Source organism: Erythrolamprus reginae, chromosome 1 (genome assembly GCF_031021105.1).
Source record: "Erythrolamprus reginae isolate rEryReg1 chromosome 1, rEryReg1.hap1, whole genome shotgun sequence".
Taxonomy (NCBI): Eukaryota; Metazoa; Chordata; class Lepidosauria; order Squamata; family Dipsadidae; genus Erythrolamprus; species Erythrolamprus reginae.
The window spans coordinates 333,661,670-333,687,642 of record NC_091950.1 but is presented as its reverse complement, the minus strand read 5'-3'; the positions used below and the strand labels follow the sequence as shown (position 1 = coordinate 333,687,642).

At 40.4% G+C, this 25,973-nt stretch overlaps 1 protein-coding gene across 1 annotated transcript; it reads left to right on the top strand.

Annotated features, from left to right (window-relative positions):
• The first annotated feature begins 39 nt into the window (after positions 1–39).
• Positions 40–18,293, top strand: ARV1 (ARV1 homolog, fatty acid homeostasis modulator). The gene is made up of 5 exons (XM_070733932.1): positions 40–273; positions 10,700–10,819; positions 12,017–12,170; positions 14,421–14,645; positions 17,541–18,293. The coding sequence occupies exons 1-5, from the start codon at positions 175–177 to the stop codon at positions 17,645–17,647; spliced, it is 705 nt and encodes a 234-aa protein (XP_070590033.1). The 5' UTR covers positions 40–174; the 3' UTR covers positions 17,648–18,293.
• Positions 18,294–25,973: the final 7,680 nt, after the last annotated feature.

Genomic DNA, 25,973 nt, shown 5'->3' with positions numbered 1-25,973 from the left:
GTGTAGTTCTGCGGCCAGAATTCTAACTGCTCTGCGTATCGAGCGCAAAACTACGAATACCGAGATGCACCGCGAGGTTTTTCGACTCTGCGAGCAGGAATCGGAAACAAACGAAGTGTAAAACACCATTCGCAAGAGGTTTTTTTTTTACTGGGTTTGTTTTCCTCTGGGAAAATGGAGGAGTCCTCGTGTTACCAGTGTATTGAATGCAGCACAAAAGCGACTGAGCTGTACAAGGATTATCAACGTGGGGTGTTGCGGATCTCTATCTGCGTGAGTTATATGTGAAGCAGCGGGAATTTCGAATGAATAGGTCCACCTTGCACTGATATTATCCATATCCATATATCATTGATATATCCAAAAGGATCTTCAAATTCCTAACATACAGTAATCCTTTACGGAAAGTGTATCAGCATTCCCTCTGAATTCTGAAGTTTTACCTTTAAATTTAGTGCTGATTATAATTTTATTCATAGTGAGGTTTTGTTTTTCTCTATGGGAGTCCTATACAGCAGTGTTTCCCAACCTCGGCAACTTGAAGATATCTGGACTTCAACTCCCAGAATTCCCCAGCTAGCATTCGCTGGCTGGGGAATTCTGGGAGTTGAAGTCCAAATATCTTCAAGTTGCCAAGGTTGGGAAACACTGCTTTACAGCCTGAAGGTATTTGAAAGCTTTTAAACAGGGGGCCCTAATTTTTTTTTCCTGTCGCACCTCCTTTTGATGTAATCTTAATGTACAGCACGTCCCTAAAAATCTTAACACTAAAATGAACACAGGTGAACAATGACAATAATACAATGCAATTGTACACAAGTTGGAATTGTTTTAACTTATTTATTTATTAATTAATTAAATATAATTATATGCCGCCCAACTCCCGAAGGACTCTGGGCGGCTTCCAACAAATAAAAACAATTTTTAAAACAGTAAAAACATTTATTACTAAAACCCAATTAAACATGTATACTTGCACTAACATTCCTCATTCATGTCCTGACTCAAGCATCAATTTATGTAACTAATGTAACTAAAAGGAAATAGAATAGAATAGAATTTTTTATTGGCCAAGTGTGATTGGACACACAAGGAATTTGTCTTTGGTGCCTATGCTCTCAGTGTACATAAAAGAAAACATACATTTGTCAAGAATCATGAGGTACATTTAATGATTGTCCTAGGGTACAAATAAGCAATCAGAAAACAATATTAATATAAATTGTAAGGATACAAGCAACAAGTTACAGTCATCCTGCTTGGTAGTAGCAATAGTGCTTAAAAGTTTGTGATTCCGTTTGAACTTCCTTTATTTCTGCACAATGTTCTAAAACGTCTGTTCTCCACACAATAGGACCAGTGAGAAGGCTAATAGTAATAGTAATGCAGCCTTATTGAATAGTTTGCCTTTCGTAAACAACTTAAAACCCACCTCTGCCGCCAGGCATGGGGGAATTGAGATCCTCTTTCCCCCTAGGCCTTTACAATTCTATGCATGGTATGTATGTATGTATGTTTGGTTTTTATATTAATTGATTTTTAATCATCAATACCAAATTACTATTGTACACTGTTTTATTGTCGCTGTTAGCCGCCCCGAGTCTCTGGAGAGGGGCGGCATACAAATCCAATAAATAAATAAAATAAATAAATAAATTATTTATTTAACAGAGTGATAGCGTTCGCGGAAAAACCTGTTGTGTCTAGTTGTCTTAGTGTGCAGTGCTATAGGGTCGTCTTGAGGGTAGGAGTTGAAACAATTTATATCCAGGGTGTGAGGGGTCCGAAATATTTTCCCGGCCCTCTTTTTGACTCGTGCAGTACACAGGTCCTCAATGGAAGGCAGGTTGGCAGCAATTGTTTTTTCTGCAGTTCTGATTATCCTCTGAAGTTTGTGTCGGTCTTGTTGGGTCGCAGAACCAAACTAGACAGTTATAGAGGTGGAGATGACAGACTCAATTATTTCTCCGTAGAACCGTATGGGCAGCAACCTGGGCACAGATCTATAGAGATTTAAACGTAAACTTACAAGATGTTTGCTCAGATGATTCTTCATCCTATAGTAAGGTGTTTGTTTGCATCTCTTGAAACATGTAAGTGATACTCAACATGCTCCTATTTAATCTAGATGTCCTGATATGTATTGGGAAAATGTATTATGGGATGTGAAACTGTAATTGTAGAAAGTGCACTGAGCCTAAGATGGATATGATTTATTATTTTCCAAATGTGGTGTGTGGATTTCTTATTTTGAAAACTGTGTATATCTAACATATTGTTAAAACAATATGTTCCTTAATAATTTTCACACAATACAGTATTTGATTAAACATTTCCATGTTTCATCTCTCCAATATTACTGTCATGCTCATCAAACTCCTATCTGGTTTTCTCCATTTAATCACTTTATTTCTAGTCCAATCTACTCCAGCATTATTTAGTGATTTCAAATTTAGCTGGTTTTTTATGACTACAGATGTTTTTGAAAGCTTTTTTATAGCTGTCTTTAGTGTGTAATTGAATTTAAATGCAAATACATGTTCCAGTACAATGAAATGAACAGATATGATGGAGGATACCTGCTCGGTAATAGCAATAGTGCTTAAAAGTTTGTGAATTCTTTTGAACTTCCTTTATTTCTGCACAATGTTCTAAAACATCTGTTCTCCACATAATTCCTAGAATTAGATGAAGAGAATCCAATTAAATAAAAGTTGAAAACATATTTGTTTATTTATTCATTGAGGGAAAATGATTCAAAGCTACAAATTTATTTGTGGCAATAGTTTGTGAACCGCTAGGCCAGGGGTGTCAAATTGGATTTCATTGAGGGTGGCATCAGATTGTGTTTGATTGCCGTGTGTGTGTGTGTGGCCAAAGTGGAAGTGGCCAGCTCGATGTCATTCATTGAGGCTCTGTTTTCAGCCACAATGGCCTTCCTGGAATCTGTTTTCAGCCACAATCCTAGGCTCCATTTTTAGCCACAATGGCCTCTGGTAGCCCTCTGCCAGTGAAAAGGGTGCTCGGGAGGGCCACATGCAGCCTCACTGAGCTCCTTTTTTACTGGCATAGGCCACATGGGCCGATCCTTCACTGTTTTCAGGGCCAGATCTAAGCACCTCATGGGCTGGATCCAGCCTGTGGGCCTTGAGTTTGAGGCCTGCTCTAGGCTTATCCATTTAAAGAGTAAATTAGAGTCAAGTATTTAAATAAATGGGATGATAATCAAGTGTGAGTGTGGCAAGTTGTACCTTATTTAAATAACTGACTTATAGATATTTGATATCAGTCTGGTCTTTACAATTCTCTTTATGTGATAGCGTGTCCTTAAACAAAATAAGATTTCTGAGAACTTTTGAAAAGCAGTTGTTGATACTCAGCAGGCTGGAAAAGATGACAGAATTATTCTCAAATACTTTAGATTCCATTAGTCAGGCATAATAATAATAATAATAATAATAATAATAATAATAATAATAACAACAACAACAACAACAACAACAACAACTTATTAGATTTGTATGCCACCCCTCTCCGAGGACATGTACAAGTGGAGGCAATTCAACCACATGTTTACTGTTTCTAGGCCTGGTTGACCAACCAAGATCACACCAATTAAGCAAGCCACATAATATTCCAGGAACTCTAACGAAAACCAAAACACCAGGATAATATCTAACGTGCTAAAGGCTCTCTTGCATTGGCCATTGTCAATATTCATGCCACAATCATCTGGAAAACACTGAATAACAATGGTGCCCATGGCAGAGTTACAAGGAGAAAGCCACTACTTTCCAAAAACAATGTTGTTGCCCATCTACATTTTGTGAAATACCATGTGGATGAGCCAAGAGGCTAAAATTCTTTGGACAGACCAAATAGAACTTTTCTGTTTTGAATGGAAAGTATTATGTTTGGTAAAAGACAAACACTATGTTCCAGGATCCTGTTTGAAGCATGAGAGTGGCAGTGGCACCTGGACTAGGACAGCTTTTGAATTATATCAGCAAATTCTGCAGGAAAATATCAGAGCATGTCGATGGACTGAAACTCGAAGGAGCGTGAGTCTTGCAGCAACATATTGCCCTAAAACTGTGATGGCGAACCTATGGCATGGGTGCCACAGGTGGCATGCGGAGCCATATCTGCTGGCCTGCGAGCCACTGCCCTAGCTCAGCTCCAACACGCATGTGTGTGCTGGTCAGCTGATTTTTGGCTCCCACAGAGGCTCCGGGAGGGTGTTTTTGGCTTCCAGCGAGCCTCCTGGGGGGGAGGGCGTTTTTACTCTCCCCCAGCTCCAGGAAAGCCTTTGGAGCCTGGGGAGGGCGAAACACGAGCCTACTGGGCCCACCAGAAGTTGGGCCTCTGGGGGAAGCTATTTTTGCCCTCTGCAGGCATTGCATTATGGGTGTGGGCACTCACACACATGTGATAGCGCATGACACACTGGGCACCCGGGGGGGGGGGAGGTTCGCCATCACTGCCCTAAAACATACATGCTGTATAATCAAAAAATGGTTAAAGCAGAAGAAATTTCATGTTTTCGAATGGCCAAGTCGAAGTCTTAAGCCTTGACCCTAAAGAAATGTGGAAGCACCTGAGGTGGAAGCTCATGAGAGGAAACCCAGCAATATCTCTTGCAACTATAAAAAGAAATTGGCGCTAAGCCTTTTCCAAGTTGATCAACAGTTATTGGAAATATTTTGATGTGGTTATTGCTGCCCAAGAAGGGCACACCAATTACTGAAAGCCAGTACTCATATACCAGTACTTTTGGCACACACAAATGTTTTTGACTTAGTTGTTTGATTGGGTTCTATTTATCTAGTTTTAGGAATTGTAACTGGAGAACAGATCAGGGTTGAGATCATAACGTAACATCAGTAACATTGAAATTTCAAAATGATTCTCAGACTGAAACATTGCTGTATATGTGAACGAGTAATAGTTTATATGAAACTTATCCTGGAGTTATCCTGGAACATGAGTCAGCAGTCAACATGATAAACCGGCAAATATAATATAAGCAAATTGACAGAAGTGTGGTTTCCAGATCTCAGAAACCATCATTCCACTATACAATATTCAGCATTTGTTTGATTTAGTTCAAGTATTATTTTCATTATTGAGCACTAAACTGTTAAAGAGAAAATAGAATACCAGTACATATGAAAATGAAAATTAGGTGGCTGAAAATTAGGTGTCATGAGGAGAGTATTTATTTATTTATTTTTATTTATTTATTTGTCAAACAATTATAGGGTGATAATTTGTACATATAAAACATTAGATAAGTAATGATAAAAAGTAGACAATAGGACAGGGACAGTAGGCACAATGGTGCGCTTATGCACAGACCTCTTAGAAAGGAGGAGAGGTCAATTGTAGATAGTCTAAGGCAGGGGTAGGGAACGTTGGCTCTTCTGTGACTTGTGGACTTCAACTCCCAGAATTCCTGAGCTAGCATGATTGGCTCAGGAATTCTGGGAGTTGAAGTCCACAAGTCATAGAAGAGCCAACGTTCCCTACCCCTGGTCTAAGGTTAAAGGTTTTGGGGCTAGGAGTAGAAACCACAGAATCAGGTAGTGCATTCCAGGCGTTGATTACTCTGTTGCTGAAGTCGTATTTTTTGCAGTCAAGTTTGGAGCGGTTGACATTTAGTTTAAATCGATTTCGTGCTCGTGTGTTGTTGCGGTTGAAGGTGAAGTAGTCGTTAACAGGTAGGACATTTTGGTATATGATTTTATGAACTATAATTAAGTCGGAACGGAGACGACAGAGTTGTAAGTTGTCTAAACCAAGAATTTCAAGTCTGGTGGAGTAAGGTATTTTGTTGTGAGAAGAGGAATGAGGGACTCTTCTTGTGAAATATTTCTGGACTCTCTCAATTGTGTTGATGTCAGATATGCAATGTGGGTTCCATACAGGCGAGCTGTATTCTAGGATTGGTCTGACAAATGTTTTGTAAGCTCTTATTTAGCAGTTCAAAATTACCAGAGAAGAAGCTGCGAAGGATTAGGTTAACAACTCTTAAAACTCTTAAAGAGTGTGTGACATATTCTCAGAAATCCAAATGTGCCCAGAGGCCCCAAAAGAGTGAAGAGGCCTGTCATGGGCCAGGTCACATGGAATTGAGATTCAAGGGAATGAAAGGCTCGTAATTGAGCAAAAGTAAGTACTAATGGGGATTCCCTGGCACAGGGTTGTTCTTTTCTACTTCTGCTATTTTCTCCCTTTGACTACAGTTCAATGCATCACAGCAAGTATCCTTCAGCCTCCATTATTTTTTGAAATAGGTTTTCATTTAATTAAGATGCACTCCCCTCATGAAATAGAAAGCCCCCCCCAATTAAAAAAAAACCAGTTGTAGTTTCCACAGCTTGTATAACTAATGCCATAGCTCTGCAGCAGGAACAGTGAATATAAGAGGTTTTAACTAGTATCTTTCCAATGTCAACCTTCTGTAGCAGGTTTATTATTTCCAATCCAATAAAGCAGATGTTTCTTATGTAAAAACTAAAATGGAAGTTCTTGGTTGCAATCTCCACTGTATTTTATTTTATCAAAGAAGTTTTACAGCAAGAATGAAATAAAACATAGCAGTTAATATTCACTTGGAGGTGAAATGTGCATTTCTGTAATAATGGTGCCAATCAGAATACGAGATACCATTCTTTTCCTTGATCAAATATATTCTATGGGTTAGAAGTGGCTGTATGTGTTTATTCTGGAAGTTGTTGAACACAGTTTCATAACTTGAATAATGCATATGTCACCATGCTTCCCTGAAAATAAGACCCTGTCTTATATTTTTTTGAACCTTGAAATAAGCACTTGGCCTTATTGCCATGCACTGAAAAACCCAATTGGACTTATTGTCAGGGGATGTCTTATTTTGGGGAAAACAGGGTAGTACTATACAGTGAACCCTCGAGTTTCGCGTCCTCGAGCATCGCGAAAGGGCTATTTCGCGAGTTTTCAACCCGGAAGTAAACTCCACCATCTGCGCATGCGTGCCTTTTTTCTATGGCCACGCATGCGTAGATGGTGGAGTTCCCCAGCTGGGAAGCTGGGCGGCTTCCCTGGGTCTTCCCCCTCTTGCCCCGGTAAGACCCCAGCGGCAGCGCGAGCAACGGCGTGGGCGGGCGGGCGGCACGCGCGGGGACACCCCAGCTCCGCTCCCCAGCTGGGAAGCGGCCCCAGCAACAGCGTGGGCGGGCGGGCGGTGCGCGCGCGCTTGGGGAAACCCCAGCTCCGCTCCCCAGCTGGGAAGCGGCCCCAGCAACGGCGCGCGCTTGGGGAAACCCCAGCTCCGCTCCCCAGCTGGGAAGCGGCCCCAGCAACAGCGTGGGCGGGCGGTGCGCGCGCTTGGGGACACCCCAGCTCCGCTCCCCAGCTGGGAAGCGGCCCCAGCAACACGCGCGCGCTTGGGGAAACCCCAGCTCCGCTCCCCAGCTGGGAAGCGGCCCCAGCAACAGCGCGGGCGGGCGGTGCGCGCGCGCTTGGGGACACCCCAGCTCCGCTCCCCAGCTGGTAAGCGGCCCCAGCAACGCGCGCGCGCTTGGGGAAACCCCAGCTCCGCTCCCCAGCTGGGAAGCGGCCCCAGCAACAGCGTGGGCGGGCGGGCGGTGCGCGCGCGCTTGGGGACACCCCAGCTCCGCTCCCCAGCTGGGAAGCGGCCCCAGCAACAGCGTGGGCGGGCGGGCGGCACGCGCGCGGGGAAACTCCAGGCGCGAGCAACGGGGTGGGCGGGCGAAGGGCGGGCGGCGGTGGAAGTAAAAACACCATCTGCGCATGCGCAGATGGTGTTTTTACTTCCGCACCGCTACTTCGCGAAAAATCGATCATCGCTTGGGGTCCTGGAACGGAACCCTCGCGATGATCGAGGGACCACTGTATTTACAAAAATCAAGTAAATATGCAATGATAGTTCCAGCAAATATAACAAACAACAAGATTCTAAAGCTACAAGCATGTTACTTTTGCTGTGTGGCTATATCCATCTTGCATAATCATTCTGATCAATATGCCTTAAAAGTTGCCCTAAACATTAAAATGTACCCTCAACTACCAATAGGTGATTTCTCCTTTTTAAAATTCTTTTTCAGTTCTGTATTATTTTTAATATAAATATCAGGAACAGTTCAACAATATGCAATTGTGCAATAGACATATCATGGCAAAATCAGATCTGCTGTTCCTTTCCTAATAAACCCCAGTGTTAAAGTTGTCTCTTCCACTGTTGCAACATGCAACCCCACCTCTCCTGTCCCCCCATGATCTATGACTGGTGTATGTCTGGAATGCATTTGTACTTCCTGTGTTGAAAGACCAGATCATGTTTTTATGATCCCATAGATTATCTTGTAAACAAACCATAAGTTTTGCTTTGTCTAGGTTTCGAATGCATATATGTATTTTGATAGTGTATAATGGAACCAGTAAAACAAGTTAAACGTTCTTCACAAATGAATGTGTATTTTCAATCTTAACCTTTTTCATTTGTTCTATTTCTGAAGTATTTAAATCTGTACCCAGGCTAATTTTTTAAATATAATTTTGATTTTCATTAATTGAATAAAAATCATCAGGAAAAAGCGAAAAACAGTAAAAAGTGGATGGAGAAAAGAATACATACATCTATGCTATTTATCTTTAATACTATGCATTAACTATATACTGGAGTGCGGATTGGAGTGAGAATTCAAAAACTGAGATTTAACATAACGGTTAAAAATAATAAAATTATTTTTAAAAGAGTAAACAAAAATGTGCATGTAAGAAAAAACATTGAAATATCCTTGCCTTTTTCATTTTTTCCTTTTATGTTCTTTTTAAAGCACAACCTGCTATTTAAATATGTTTATATTGTGTTAAAATGTGACTATTTCTTGTGTCTGTTTAAATTATTTTGATTATTTCATCAAATCATTTCTTTTTACGCTTGCTAAACTTACTACAGTGGTACCTCGAGATACGAGTTTAATTCGTTCCGGACCTGCGCTCTTAAGTCGAGCAGCTCTTATCTCGAACGACTTTTCCCCATAGGAATTAATGTAAATAATTTTAATTGGTTCCAGCCCTCAAAAAACTCACAAAGTTAGTCTAAATTATGCAAAAAGACATTGCAAGAATAAATGTAACTTTACTTATTAATAAGATGATAAGCTGAGAGCTTTCCTTCCCTTCCTCTTTTTACCCAAAACAATCAACATGGCAAACTTTTATTTTTATTCATTAAACTAGTTATTTATTCAACTTCACTGCCACCCAATCCTGTAGAGGGAGGAAAGAAGGGAGGAAGGAAAAGGAAAGCAAGAAATGGAGGGAGGAAAGGAAGGAAGGAAGGAAAGAAAGAAAGGAAGGAAGGAAGAAAGGGAGAAAGAAAGAAAGGGTGAAGGGACAGGAACAGAGGAAGGAAGCAAGGAAACTTATGAAAGGGGAGAGTAACTTCACTGCCACCCAATCCTGTAGAGGGAGGAAAGAAGGGAGGAAGGAAAAGGAAAGCAAGAAATAGAGGAAGGGAAGGTAAAAGAGAGAAAGAAAAAGAGCAAGAAAGAAAGCAAGCAAGAGAGAAAGAAAGAAAATGAAAGAGAAATAAAAATAGAGAGGGAGAATGAAAGAAATGGAAGGAGGGAAGGAAGGAGAGAAAGCAAGAGAAAGAAAGAAAGCAAGAGAAAGAAAGAAAGAGAAAGAAAGAAAGAGAAAGAAAAAAGAATGAAAGAGCAAGAGAGCAAGAGAGAAAAAGAAAGAGAGAAAGAAAGAAAGAAAGAAAGAAAGAAAGGCAACTTCAAAGAAAGGCTTACTGAGCATCTCTCACTCTCTCTCTCTTTCTATCCCTCTCTCTTTCTCTCCCCCCTCTCCCACCCATTCCCTCTCTCTTTCTCTCTCTCCCTCTCTCTTTCTCTCCCCCCTCTCCCCCCTTTCCCTCTCCCCCCCCAGGCCGGCAGCGATGTTTTAAAACAGCCGCGCCGTTTGCGAGCTAACTCCTGAGGTGCGGAAGTTCGCCTTTGGCGTTTGGGCCACTCGGAATGTGAAATTCAAAACAGCGTTCGGATCCCCCCACCCCCAGCAGAAGCCAAGGACCCCCAGAGTGGGGCGGCAGGGGAGGCGACCGCCTCTCCACTCACCAAGTGCCAGGATACGAGCCGAGAAGAGCCGGGCTGGCTTACTTTCCTTCCTTCCCGCGCTGATGCAGAGCCACTCGAACAAAGCGTCACGCCCCCCTGACACTTTTGGCGGCAAAAGAGCCCAGCGTCGCTTCGGAAGCCGCCGAAAGCATCAGAGGGGCGCGACGCTTTGTTCGAGTGGCTCTGCATCAGCACGGGAAGGAAGGAAAGTAAGCCAGCCCGGCTCTTCTCGGCTCGTATCGCGGAGAGGGGCGGCATACAAATCCAAGTAATAAATAAAATAAAATAAAAAAATGTCTCTCCTCTCCCAGCTCTTATCTCGAGTAGCTCTTAAGTCGAGCAGCTCTTATGTCGGGGTTCCACTGTACTGGGTAAAAAATAAAAAACATTATTGTGTAGTTGTGACAGAGATGTTATTTTGTGAAAACTACAGTATAAATCTTAAGATAATAATCTAGATAACCCTTGATTCATAACAGAACTTTAAAAATTCTTAATTCTTTTAATAAGTGTTTCTTTTCTATAAAATTACTGCAAATATTTCTTTGCTCTTGCTTTGTTACCTTTAGAAATCCTGCCAGAAGCCAGTGGATAAATATATAGAATATGATCTTGTCATCATTTTAATTAATGCTATCTTATGCAAAGCACAAGCGTACAGACACATCTTGTTCAATACAAAAATAAATGTAAGTTTCTGTTGTTTTTGCTGCTTATCTTAATTTGCCATAGGATCTGTCAATCTTACTCCTGGCTAATGAAAAAACTAACTTGTTTTGAACCTGGAAATATGGACTTCAAGTGGCTTCCTATTCTAAAAATTGCAATATTGGATTTAACTTGTAAAAGTTAAAAAAAATGTAGTTCTGTTCTAATCAACGAATTGATCAAAATAAAGCACACTTTGGAAGTGTTCTGGCCAAGTATAGCCAGTATAAAACACCATGGCTTTATATAACTATATAATAAGCAGAGAGAATTCATAACATCTGTGTTTTTCCGAAAGTCTTCCTATATATTGCAATTCAGTGTTGTTGTTTAGTGTGCAAATTGTTTTGACTGATTGAATGATCCTTTAACCTACAATTATCAGCCACCCCTAGCAATCTATTATTGTTGCTTCTGCTCTTTCAATTATTTTTTATCTGCCTGGGCTGTCTGATCAATTATACCATAATTAGATGGAAGTCAACTTAGTACTTGTTTCCATTTGCTGTCTGATAGCTAATATGTATTAATACTTTACAATATGATATTTAACACTGTCATATTTATGCCCTGAAATATAGGCTTTATATTTAGATTTATATAGACTATATAAAATTGAAATATAGACTGAATATGTAAATTTTGGATCTGATACAAGTCCATGAATTTAGTTGGAGTCTAGGACTAGATAATAATAATAATTTAATAATAATTTATTGGATTTGTATGCCGCCCCTCTCCATAGACTCGGGGCGGCTAACAGCAATGATAAAAACAACATGTGACAATCCAATAATATAACAATTAAAAAACCTTATTTATAAAACCAAACATACACACAAACATACCATGCATAACTTGTAATGGCCTAGGGGGAAGGAATATCTCAACTCCCCCATGCCTGGCGGTATAAATGAGTCTTGAGTAGTTTACGAAAGACAGGGATCTCCAATCTGAGCTGAATTCTGTATCAGATTCACTACTAATACAGTATATGAATTCATTCAAGACTTCAAAGCATGTCCCACAGCTTGATTAGTATTCTTCATTGGAGGAGATCAAATGATCTATACAGGCTTTCTCAATTATATTAGTAAAATGTGATAAGCCGACCATGCTTATCAATATTTTGATTGTATAGTATCTGCATCTGACATTAATATTCCTTACTATCGCAGATTCATGGAAAGCTTTGCATATTTTGTTTACTTTGCGAAGCTTATCTCAGGTGGCTGCAGTTACAGGATTCAAGTCAAAGTACTGATCCTGATGATTTAATTAGATATGCCAAAGAATGGGATTTCTATCGAATGTTTGGAATAGCATCTTTGGGTAAGATAAAATCTTTGCTATGGGCAAATGTTGTTTCTGTTCTTTCAGACAGCAGCATTTAAATGCCGACAGTTTGTTTGTTTGTTTGTTTGTTTGTTTGTTTGTTTTATTAGATTTGTATGCCGCCCCTCTCCGTAGACTCCGTAGCTTCAAGTGCACTGAAATTCCTAAAATGTATTGTGTTATACCGTATATTCTCTTGCTTTCATGAATTTGGCTGGAAGATATCTGACAGTCTCTACAAAGGGCCTAGGAGGCCCAAGTGCAAACTCTGTCTGATCCTAAATCCCAAGGTTTTTCAAAATCTTATCTCAGAATCTCCAAAATTGGAAATTGTATTTGAAATACAATTATTTCAATTTATAAAAATCAAAGATTCTAATATATAATTCTGAAAGTATTCAGAATATACACTGCTCAAAAAAATAAAAGGAACATTTAAACAACACAATATAACTCCAAGTAAATCAAACTTCTGTGAAATCAAACTGTCCACTTAGAAAGCAACGCTGATTGACCATCAATTTCACATGTCAGCACATTCAACTTTGTACAGAACGAAGTATTCAATGAGAATATTTCATTCATCCAGTGTTCCTTTTATTTTTTTGAGCAGTATATATATAAGCTCAAAATAGATCTATAGTAGTTTCCCTTTCTTTTCATTATCAGCAAAAATATGTTACACACACATGTATATATGTAACATATTTTTGCTGAATTGCAAAGGAAGGGAGACTACTATAGATCTATTTCGAGGCAGATCTATCTATGTTGCTATTTGACAGAAAAAACATTAGACACACACACCACATATACATACCAGGGATGGGTTCCACTTAGCTTTGCCACTGGTTCACATCACAATGTTTTGTGCATGGGCGGGCACTTATGTATTCCTTTGTGCAATTTGGCTTTTGGGCATGCTCAGTAGCTGGAATTGCCCAAAACACAGCTGAGGAGCTGATCAGCTGTGCTCCGGGCAAAGAAATAAAGGGCAGTTTAAACCCGGAGGTGGGCAGGAGGGCCCTTTAAGAAGCAGCAGAATAGGAAAAACCTTCAAAACAGTAAAAAATGATTCAACAAAAAATCCAAAAAAAGAGATGGCCATGCCCACGAACTGGCACCAGCCAATCCAGTTCAGTGATGTCACCAGTGGGTTGCTACCAGTTCAGGCGATCCAATCGGAACCCCGGAGGAACCTATTCCTGATACATATGGCGCGCGCACATACTCTGTGTGTGTGTGTGTGTGTGTGTGTGTGTGTGTGTGTGTAAGTACAGTGAACTTATGAACTTAATTGGATGAGGTTTGTAAGGTGAAAAGTTTGTAAGATGATACAATGTTTCCCATAGGAATCAATGGAAAAGCAATTAATGCGTGAAAGCCCAAAACTCACCCCTTTTGCCAGCCGAAGCACCTGTTTTTGCGCTGCTGGGATTCCCCTGAGGCTCCTCTCCATGGGAAACTCCACCTCCGGGCTTCCGTGTTTTTGTGATGCTGCAGGGAAATCCCAGCAATGCAAAAACAGGCGCTTCGCTGGCAACAGAAGTCCGGAGGCGGGGCATCCCAGTGGTGGCTGCTTGGGTTTGTAAGGTGAAAATAGTTTGGAAGAAGAGGCAAAAAAATCTTAAACCCTGGGTTTGTATCTCGAAAAGTTTGTATGACGAGGGGTTTGTAAGACGAGGTATCACCGTATATTAGTGCTGTGATAGTGTATATATTGATGCTGTGTTAAAGTTTTTAATATTTATTTCTTTGTATACTGTTGGGAGATACTGTATTTTGATATTTTCAATAATAACACAAAATTAATAAATATAATTGCTGCAACAGCAAGAGAACCTGTTTTTCTTTGTGCCGCTATATCTGGGCTGGAAAAATCAATAGATGGCAAGAAAGAGATATCGAAAGTTATTACATATTGTTGACATCTAGTGGCTGTCAGATTTTTACAGCCTGGATGTGGCAGCCCTGACTTCAGTTAGCTTCTGTCATTCTAAAATTGGCCCAGTGAATCTTCAATAGCTAGGGTTGGATTGTTCCCATGTTAAATGCTTGAATTTACAATATCTAAATTGCAAGTTCTTAGGCTTAATTCAAACCAAATGCATGCATTACAAAAGAATATTTTAAAACACATGTGTGTAAAGATGTAGTAAAATACTATATAGCAACTTAAGGAACTTTTTATGATATCACCTCTTTCGGCAAATGATTTTGTTCTACTTATACCCCTCTCCCACCTAGAACAAACTGCATTTTTGACTGGCATCTTCACTGCTCTGTGGTTATTAAAACCTGCTTTCCTGAAAACCAAGGCGGATTTCATATTTCTTCTGAAAGCATTGCTGTTATCTAGCTATGGAAAACTTCTACTGATTCCAGCAGTTATTTGGGAGCATGACTACACTCATTTGTGTCTCAAGCTCATTAAAGTGTTTGTGTTGACGTCAAACTTTCAAGCAATTAGAGGTATTTTTCTCATTTAACTTCACTATTACAGTCATGCTGTTTTGGGCTAGATTTTCCAACCGAGCTTCCGCTATTTGAAACAGATAGACATACAGCAGTAACATTTAGGGAAGTAAACTGTATTTAGAGAACCTAAATTCTTGAAAGAGGCATTTCGTTTCTTTGTTAAAAACCTAAATACATAGAAATTGATATAATATGCAAAAGACAGCAAAACTTCCAAATTCAATCTTTGATTCTAGTTTTAAAAACTGATTAAAACAGTGGTTTAAATATATAACAAATGTTTAAGTAGTTTCTGTATCTAAATTTTGTTGTTAATTTTGTCTTGGAAAAATAAATAAGAGTGGCAATTATTCATATACAATATCCTTTCTTGTCCTGGAATTTATTTATTTTTCTAGTTCTTTGCCAATGAAATATCAGTAAATTTCAAATATGTTCTTATGAATTTTTAAGTAACCTGAACAGCATCATTTCTGGTGAAATAATTTTGAATTCTTTTTCCTATTTTGTCTTTATCAGATGCATAAGTACAGTGGTACCTCTACTTAAGAACTTAATTCATTCCGTGACCAGGTTCTTAAGTAGAAACATTCTTAAGTAGAAGCAATTTTTCCCATACGAATCAATGTAAAAGCAAATAATGTGTGCAAATCCATTAGGAAAGAAATAAAAGCTCGGAATTTGGGTGGGAGGAGGAGGAGGAAGAAGAGGAGGAGGACAGTCACTGCCAAAGAAAGAAGGTGAGGTGAGGTAAATCAAAAAAATCCAAAACTTTAAGGGTTAAAGAAAAAGAGGAACTCTGAGGCGGCGAGGAGGAGCATGCGCCTCCCATACACTGCACCATAGAGAGAACCCCAGGTGGGTGAGAGGGAGGAACCTCCCACTCCTTTGAAAGATGGCTGCTGCTAGCCTGCTTCCTCTTCCTTCCCATGCTGAAGGGCTCCCCTCTCCTCTTGTTTGCTTGCTTTGTAGCCGGCGCCTTTCCTTGACTGTGGTGACTCCTCAGTTTGGCTGAAGCCGAGTTGATCCGGCCAGGGTGAAGTACCCCCTTTTGCCTTTCCGCGCCCAGACGCTCCAGGAAGCAACCTCGCGCCGGGTGTATGGGAGGTAGCGCGAGGAAGTTACCACAGCAAAGTGGTTTATTCCATCTCCAAGCGCCCAGAGAAAAGAAAATGCTTTGTTCGCTCTGGACTGTCAAAGCCTCCTTAAGCGCCACCGAAAGGCTCCTCTGGCAGCCCAGAAAAGCCCGAGGTGGCTGAGATTAAAGGGGGAATGGCAGGAAACTGGCTGGGCCTTCATGCCGCTCTCAAATTTCCTGGAAAAATTTTCTGGGCTCGGGTTCTTAAGTAGAAAATGTTCTTAAGAAGCAAAAAATCTTGAACACCCGGTTCTTATCTAGAAAAGTTCTTAAGTAGAAGAGTTCTTAAGTAGAGGTACTACTGTATATCCCTTCCCAAATGTTTTTAAAATAAAATGTAATACTACTTAACATATGCCAATATAATACTGATGCAAGCATAAGTATCACTATTAATATTAAATAGCCGTATTCGAAAAGGATGCCAGAATTGAATATTATTGAATTACTCATTTTCCTAATGTGGATACTAAGGAGCAATTGTGCTCAGCAAGAAGAGGCATATTACACATGCAGCACTCCTATGATTTTATAATTAATTTGTCAATTAACTATATAATTCAGATTTGATTTCCTTTATCTTTTCATTTATGTGGTAATTATGTTTCAAGTTGTACCTTTAAAAAAAAAACTTGATATAACGCCTTGCCAGGTGAAGAAGGAGAGTTAATAAGCAATGCTGTAGTGTTAATAGATTCCAAGGCATTCAGCTTCCTCCTCTAATGTCTTGCTGAGTCACAAACTGCCTTCTCACAACAGGCTAACCGTATTGTACACGTTTCAGTGACAGATGTGCTGCCTTGCCTGTTGGCCTTTATCAGTACTGCTTCCCCTGCATTTACAAGTCTCACTATAACCTCCGAAGGATATGGAATTGTTCCCTTTGTGAAGCCTATTTTTTAAACCTATTACAGGTGACCAGAAGGAAAAGATAACTTTAATTAGATAGTGATCTCCTGTTACTCGCACCAGCTTCTACCAACCTAGCAGTTCAAAAGCATGTAATAATAATAATAATAATTTATTAGATTTGTATGCCGCCCCTCTCCGAAGACTCGGGGCGGCTCACAACAACGATAAAAAACAATATTATAATGGCACAAATCTAATATTTAAAAAAAACTAAAAAAAAATACAATAGAAAATGGTGGGAAGGTAACAGCATTTTGTGCGCATTCATCATTTAGTCATTATTTTTTTAATTATTATTATTTATTAGATTTGTATGCCGCCCCTCTCCGTCATGCCAGCCACATGACCACGGAGTCGTCATCAGACAGCACTGGCTCTTCAGCTTAGAAACAGAGATGAGCGCTGCCCCCTAGAGTCAGGAACAACTAGCACATATGTGCAAGGGGAACCTTTACACTTACAAACTTAGATTCAAACTAGGCTAGAACTTCAAATCAGAACATTTTATGAATTAAATCACTGGGTTTAAATTTGCAATCAGTTTTTGGGTTTCTTCCCAAATGTTGTTTCCAGCTCTATAACACTTCATTTATTACAAAAGTGAAATTTCTTTCAAATCGTCCTTCTAATTTGTTTTTTTAACATCCCTGTCAGATTTATAGCCATGGTGACTTGGCATCCAAATATTAAAGAAGCCCATCCCTGCTTAGCTTCTGAGCCAAAACAAGGTCACCCATCTCATTAACCAGAAATAACATTTGTCCATACTAAATTGTTTCTTATCATTAAGGAAATCTAGTAAGAACCCTATCACATTCTCTTTTTCTTTTGTTTTGCAGTTACTTTGAATACTAGCCGCAAACTCTGTCTGATGGTCCTTTTGAATGGATTACTTTTCGAAAATGGCATCATTTACTTGTTCCGGAAAATAGGATGGGATATCTGAGACAATATTGTTTCCGTAGGATGATAGTGAAAATATTTCAAGATGTAGAAAATATTGCCTTTCAAATCATTCCCTTCATCGCCGGTCAGTATTTGATCATTCCAAACAAAGTAGCAAAGAAATGCTGAATGTAAATGAAACTTTCTATGCCAAACCAACCAACTGAACCATAGTAATTTAAGAGTGATGCACTGATATTTAATTTTTATAACAATTTTGCTATTTTTTGATGTGATGGTGTTGTGTTAAAATAAGAATATTGTTCTTTTATATAGTTTCAGATTACATAGTTGCGTTCTGGGTTTTTCCCCCCTCCTGCATTACTTTGTATTTAAAAGAAAAAAGGTGGTGTGGTTGTTTTATTATAAAGTACAAAGAAGAAAATGATCATACTAAAAAGAGGCGAAGTGGCCAAACAAGAAAAAAAACCCAGCTTGACTTAAAGGTGTGTTCTGACAGCCATGCATAAAACAATTGTAAAGTGGCTTCACTTTGACATTTCTGGCATTTGTGTTACTGGAAATACTGGAAATATATTTTTACTTGTGGAGTACTAATACTTTTAAGTTGATATTTATACATCCTCCAAGGAACAAATGTAATTTTGTAGACATATTTATAAATAAAGGGTTTTTTAATGACTAAAGATAATCTGTCTCTTTAAGAAACTGTATTATACCCATGTATGTAGGAGTAAGCTTCAAGACAGTCGAGTTCAGAAGTATGCAAAGGATTGAAAAAATACTAGTTGATATTACAGTGTTCCCTCGATTTTAGCGGGTTCGAACTTCGTGAATAGCCTATACCACGGTTTTTCAAAAAATATTAATTAAAAAATACTTCGCGGTTTTCCCCCTATACCACGGTTTTTTCCACCCGATGATGTCATATGTCACCGCCAAACTAATAATTTTTGCAAATAAATAACAAAAAAATAATTATTGTTAATAAATAATTATATTTATAAATATCAGGATCACTAAGTGTCTTACTCAATGATGAGTACCAGTAATAATGGTGAGTAAATGGTTGTTAAGGGAATGGGAAATGGTAATTTAGGGGTTTAAAGTGTTAAGGGAAGGCTTGTGATACTGTCCATAGCCAAAAATGGTGTATTTACTTCCACATCTCTACTTCGCGGAAATTCGACTTTCGCGGGCGGTCTCGGAACGCATCCCCCGCGGAAATCGAGGGAACACTGTATTACTGCTTCATTAAAAGTAAGTTTGGTGTTGCAATCCTCCGATGTTTACTCAGAAGTTGTAGAGATCTGCAATCACTTCTCAATAAGTCTATGTGATTTTATTCTGAACTTCACAAGTTACCTGAACATGAATTGAATCTGCCATTCAAGTGATTTGAAAAATAGTTTTAAATTATCTCTCTTGAAATGGTTCCTGTGGAAATAAATTATGTGACTATCAGGGGGGTTGGGGGTGATTCTAATGAACAGTATATAAATGTTTAATTCCAATTCCAAACTGAAATCAATTTAGGCTGGCTACAGGATAATAAGAGCCAGTATTGTCTGGTTTAGATTATTTTAAGGCTAAGCAGGTTTTGCACGGGCAAAACTATTAGTAGATTATCTTTAACAGTTAAAGCTAAATCAGTACCATTGTTATTATCAAGAAAGTGACAAGACTTTTTTTGGAAATAAATAAAGGAGTAAAGTTTATCCATATGCTACGAAAACTCTCATTATTGTGACATTTTCTAGATGAAAATGGTGCATCACAGGTCAACAGTTTTTGAATAGAGATACCTCAAATGTGCTAACTTACAGAATGTGTCCAAAATTTAGGACCCATGACTCCTAAGGGAATAACGTTTAGTGAACCAATGTCTGTTTCAGTATTATAGGCTCACGCAGCACAGCTGGGCTGCTGCTACACTCGTGTAACCTTTATTTTTGAAGTTCTGTCAGTTCCCAGTCTTGCAATCCCTTAGTCCAGTGTTCCCCAACCTTTTTTGAGCCGCGGCACATTATTCACATTTACAAAATCCTGGAGAACATTGAGGCGGGGGGGGGGGGGGGCTAAAAAAGTTTGGACAAAAAAAATATCTCTTCCTCCCTTTCGCTCTATTTCTCTCTCTCTCCCTTCCTTCCTTCCGCTTTCTTTCCCTCTCTCCATCCCTCTTTGTTTCTCCCTTCCTCCTCTCTTTTTTGCTCTTTTTCTCTCCCTCCTTCCCTCCCTCTATGTCTTTACCTCACCCTCCTTCCCCCCTCTTTCTCTCTCTCTCTTGCTGTCTTTCCCTCTCCCCCCTCTCTCTCCCTCTCTCTTTCTAACTCTTTCTTGCTATCTCTCTCTTTCTAACTCTCTCTTTCTTGCTATCTCTCTCTTTCTATCTCTCTCTTTCTTGCTATCTCTCTCTCTTTCTAACTCTCTCTTTCTTGCTATCTCTTTCTTTCTTTCTTTCTTTCTTTCTCTCCCTCTCTTGCTATCTCTTTCTCTTGCTATCTCTCTCTTTTTTGCTTTCTCTCTCTTTCTTTCTCTCTCCCCCTCTCTTTCCCTCTCTCTTTCTCTCTCACTTGCTATCTCTTTCTCTCTCTTGCTATCTCTCTCTTTCTCTTTTTTGCTTTCTCTCTCTCTCTTTCTCTCTTTCTCTCTCTCCCTCTCTTGCTATCTCTTTCTCTCTTGCTTTCTCTCTTTCTCCCCCCTCTCCCTCTCTCTTTCTCTCTCTCCCTCTCTTGCTATCTCTTTCTCTCTCTTGCTATCTCTATTTCTTTCTCTCTCTCTTTCTCGTACACCACGCCACAGCAGCGGCATTGGGCAGTAGCCGTGGGGCGGCGGCAGGGTGGTCAGCTGTGAGGCGGAGCTCCGGAATGGAGGCACCGACGGCGGCGGCTGAACGTGTTGCTAGACGCCGTACATGCTGGCGTTGCGCTGGGCATGGGCGTGGGGCTGGAGCCTCCGTCCCGGCCCAGCCAGCAGGCAAGTGCCAGCCACGCAATGCCAGCATGTATGGCATACAGCAACATGTCCAGCCATCGTTGCCTCTGTCCTGGAGTTCTGGCTCACAGCCGGCCACCCTGCCGCTGCCCAGCAGCTACTGCCCGGTGCCGCTGCCGCCACCACCCTCCCACTGCCGCCACCCTCCCGCTGGGCCCCAAAGCTCACCTGCTGCCGCCGCCAGGGAAGCTCCAGCCGGGCAGAGTGCTACTGCTGCTGGAAAACCTGGAAGGCGCAAAGAAGGAAGCTCAGTTTCCGGTCTCACAACTTTTTGCTTTTCGCACTCTCAGCAAAAAGTTGCGAGACCAGAAGCTGAGCTTCCTTTTTCGCGGCACACCTGAGCATGTCTCGCGGCACACTAGTGTGCTGTGGCACACTGGTTGGGAAACACTGCCTTAGTCCATGCCCCATCCAGAAGCAGCCATTTACCTGCCTGCTAAAAAGGGACGGAAAGAGGGAAGGAATGAAGAACAGGGAGGAAGGAGCCCCCATACATCCTGCTGTGGAATTGGTTTGAGTAATGACAAAAGAAGGAATATTACGGTTACAAGCTCATTTGTGATTCACTTAATGACCATAGATGAGCCCAAAATTTCTGTGGCTAAATGAAACATTTGTTAAGTGAGTCTTCCCTCATTTTATGACTTTTCTTGCCACAGTTGCTAATTGAATCTGGCATCCCTATTGACTTTGCGTTCCAGAAGGTGCTCACAAGACCCTGGGAACACAGCTGCTGTCATAAATGACAGGTATCTGTAATTTGATCACATGACCTTGGGAGGGAGTGCTGTAATGGTCGTTAAGTGAGGAAAAACCCGTATTTTTTTAAGTGTCATAGGAGTCCAATTTGACTGGCTCAAGGTTGACTTACCATTTCATCTTCTCAGGTAGATAAAATGAGAATCCAGAGTATTGGAGGCAATATGCTGACATTTGTAAACTGCTCAGAGAGTATTGTAAAGCACTATGGAGCGGTATATACGTCTAAGTGCTACTGCTATTGCTCTTATCCGCAGGCTAACAGGCCCCAAATATGCTTCCTCTTTGGGATGGCCTACAGCTGTTTCCTGTACAGTGGTACCTCTACCTAAGAACGCCTCTATTTACAAACTTTTCTAGATAAGAACCAGGTGTTCAAGATTTTTTTGCCTCTTCTCAAGAACCATTTTCTACTTACAAACCGGAGCCTCTGAAACTGTAACTGGAAAAGGCAAGTAGAAGCCTCTCTAGGAATCTCCTGGGAGGAAACAGGGCCAGAAAAGGCAAGTAGAAGCCTCCATGGGGCCTCTCTAGGAATCTCCTGGGAGGAAACAGGGCCGGAAAAGGCGGGGAGAAGCCTCCATGGGGCCTCTCTAGGAATCTCCTGGGAGGAAAGAGGGCCTCCACCCTCCCTGTGGTTTCCCCAATCGCATGCATTATTTGCTTTTACATTGATTCCTAAGGGAAAAATTGCTTCTTCTTACAAACTTTTCTACTTAAGAACCTGGTCATGGAACGAATTAAGTTCATAAGTAGAGGTACCACTGTCGTTTCCTATATTGCTGTTGATGTCCACTATACAAACCTGTATTATTTAATTTTTTAAAAACCCCACCATCCAACCCTGTGTTTAATGTTTGCTGGGGTTTTGTTGTTGTAGTAGTTTGGTGTCTTTGTGTAATTGTTACTGCTGGTGACTACCCAAATAAGTCCCTGCAGTTTTCATATCAGGATTTCAGAAGTGGTTTGCCATTGCTTCCTTCCTGGAGCTCAAATTGTCTCACCCAAGATTACTCATAGAAACATAGAAGACTGACGGCAGAAAAAGACATCATGATCCATCTAGTCTGCCGTTATACTATTTTCTGTATTTTATCTTAGGATGGATATATGTTTATCCCAGGCATGTTTAAATTCAGTTACTGTGGATTTACCAACCACGTCTGCTGGAAGTTTGTTCCAAGGATCTACTACTCTTTCAGTAAAATAATATTTTCTCATGTTGCTTTTGATCTTTCCCCCGACTAACTTCAGATTGTGCACCCTTGTTCTTGTGTTCACTTTCCTATTAAAAACACTTCTCTCCTGAACCTTATTTAACCCTTTAACATATTTAAATGTTTCGATCATGTCCCCCCCTTTCCTTCTGTCCTCCAGACTATACAGATTGAGTTCATTAAGTCTTTCCTGATACGTTTTATGCTTAAGACCTTCCACCATTCTTGTAGCCCGTCTTTGGACCCATTCAATTTTGTTAATATCTTTTTGTAGGTGAGGTCTCAAGAACTGAACACAGTACAGTATTCCAAATGTGGTCTCACCAGCGCTCTATATAGCGGGATCAGCTATACTCAGCTGGCTTCATAACCAAGATGGAACTAAAATTCACAGTTCTCCACTATCTAGCCTTATGCCTTAACCATTACACCAAACTGTCTTTCTTAATGGGGTTATTCTTAGGAAAATATACAATATCTCAGAGTAAGGAATTGAGGAGGAGGAAGAAATGATACAAACTCTCAGTTTATCAGAAAAGTTATTACAATGGAATGAAATTCCATGTACTGTTTCTCTGTACGTTTTTTTTGCTTTTATACAGTAGAACCCCGACTTACGAGACTAATTGGTTCCGGAAGGAGGCTCGTAAGTCGGAACGCTCGTATGACGAAACATTGTTTCCCATAGGAAACAATGTAAAGTCAATTAATCCGTGCAACAACAAAAAAAACCGCTGCCGCCGAACGCGGAAGTTAGCGTTCGGCTTCAGGAGACAGCTGCGAAGCGGCGCGGGTGTTTTAAAACGTGGCAGCCGGCCTGGGGGGTTCGGGGGCTTCCCCCCGAGCCCCCCAGGCCGGCTGCCACGTTTTAAAACACGCGCGCCGCTTCGCAGCTGTCTCCTGAAGCTGAACGCTAACTTCCGCGTTCGGCTTCAGGAGACAGCTGCGAAGCGGCGCGCGTGTTTTAAAAGGTTGCAGCCGGCCTGGGGGGCTTGCCAGCACCCCCCCGAGCCCCCCAGGCCGGCTGCAACCTTTTAAAACACGTGGGATACGAGCGCCAAGGAGCTGTCTCCTGAAGCCGAACGCGGAAGTTAGCGTTCGGCTTCAGGAGACAGCTCCTTGGCGCTCGTATCCCGAATGTGAGCTCGGGAGGCGAACAAAAATGTCGCTCCCCTCCCAGCTCTTATCTCGAGTAGCTCGTAAGTAGAGCTGCTCGTATGTCGAGGTTCCACTGTATTAGAAAATGCAAAAAAAAAAGGCATGCATATAGATTGAAATAATATTTGTATTTCTTTGTACAATTTAAATACCGTAGAAAGAACAAAAAGAAAATTAAAAATAATTCATCCCAAAGAAATCTGGACTAAATTTTAAAATACTAAAGATGCTGAGATATTTTTGAGGGGGACAACTAAGGGATATTTCGCAGCAAGAAGCCATTTCCTTGGCTTTCCTGAGATTCTGTTCTTTTTTTCCCTTCTTGTTCTTTTTTGAATTGGAAAAGAATGCCAGATGTCTGTAGAAATACCAGACAACATGTTGAGCAATCTGAACTTTGAGTAGCTTCATAGGAATGTGTTCTTAGCAGCAGAATTTACATTTTATAGATAAGCCAATAGGTCATTAAGAGAAAAAATTACTCTTTCTCTATTTGGCAACAAATAAGTCGCTGGCTGGTCCAGGTTTCTGCTGAGTATATGTAGCGTGGCCTGAAATCTGATTGGGATAAAGGTCTCAGTGTGTATATTTATTGAATTCATGCATAGAAAATTGGATAGATAATAGTTCATTATATTAATCGGTTTTGACAAGATTAACACACACAGGATGGATTAGAAAGGGAATTCCCTCTCTTCCTTTCTACTCGGGGCCATCATTTTCGGGGAATAGGAATCTCCAACTTTGGACTCTCCAACTTTGGAAATCCCCCAAAGAGAATGTGATTGCATTGGGGAGAACCGTGGATTTGTTGGCTCTACTGTAGTGCCCAGTTGGTTTAAATGTATTTTCTCTCATTGTATGCAGTAGGATGTTTAGTTTTGCTGTTGCTGGCAAAACAGGAAGGAACAATGAGAATTTGCTTCCAACAGCATTTTAGGACGACAGAGTGCTTGATAGTATTTTGGGGGGTGGGGGGGGGTGATGAGAGATAGTACAGTAATGTGAAAGGCCAAATTGAACGTATGATTCTAGATGCTTTTACCAAATGATCCACTATCAAAAGAATGTGTGTCCTTCTGGTCCTCGACGACTGTTTTAACTACAGCACCATACAGGTCGGACCATGTGATCGTTAAATATTTGTTATATTCAATCATTGAAATCTGCGCATCTCTGTAAATAACGTATTGTACTTGCTAGTTTTGAGTCCGGTGGATTGAGCGTTGCCCACAGAATATCCATTGCATTCTTTATTCAGAAAGAAAAACCATATTTGAACATTCAGAAACAGCTGGTTGATCTCAACCAGTTAGATACTGTGGTGGCAGCCATGCTCACACACCTCCAAATGAAGGAAATGGTGGATTCAGATTTAAAAGAGCACTTTCCCTGAATTCCTCCTTCCACAAAATGGGCCAGAAGAGGTCAGCCCATCATAAAGATCACTACCGCACCTGATTTAGGCAGTCAATATTCTTCCTGTTGTGAGTTCCAAAGCAGACAGAAGGGATTCAGGTCCTATTATGCTACTGATTCATAACACATAAAGGAGAAGGCCAACCCATACATCAGAGCCCTTCTGATGGAACGCCTACAAAATAGCCCTTTCCTAAGCAAGCCCTTCCGTTCAAGTATAAATACAGAGAATTTTATCTAAACTTGATCTTTCTTGTTTTTGTGAGAGTTGAATTACACTATCCATTGTTTCAGATACGTGGGTTGCGCACTGACATTTCTTTAAAAGTAAGTAGAGTAGAAAATAATCATATAACATATATTTGAAATAGTGCATACAGCCCATTAGACTCGGGATTGTTCTGTAGTCGGTTATTTTAAATCAGTTGTCTGACTACCAAGATTAAGCTATATTTCATTTCCTTTTTTTAGATTTCATACAGTCAGGAAGTTGTAGTTGCTTTTGTGTCAGACACAGGAAGGGCTAATACAACTTTTCAAGAATTCTTTCAGATGTACAGTGAACTTTCTGCAAAGTTCAAAGAATAGGATATGGATTTCCTGTCATTTTAATTTCCTACAATAATATTGTTAAAAGAAACATACAACAAAAGAAATACATTCAGCAATTATATTTTTCCCTGTTAGACCATGAGACTATTTATTTATCAATTTAATTTATATGCTGCCCAACTTCTCAAGGACTCTGGGTAGCTTACAACAAATAAAAACAATATTTAAAAGAACAATTTTTATTGCAGTCTGTAATCTTAAAAACTT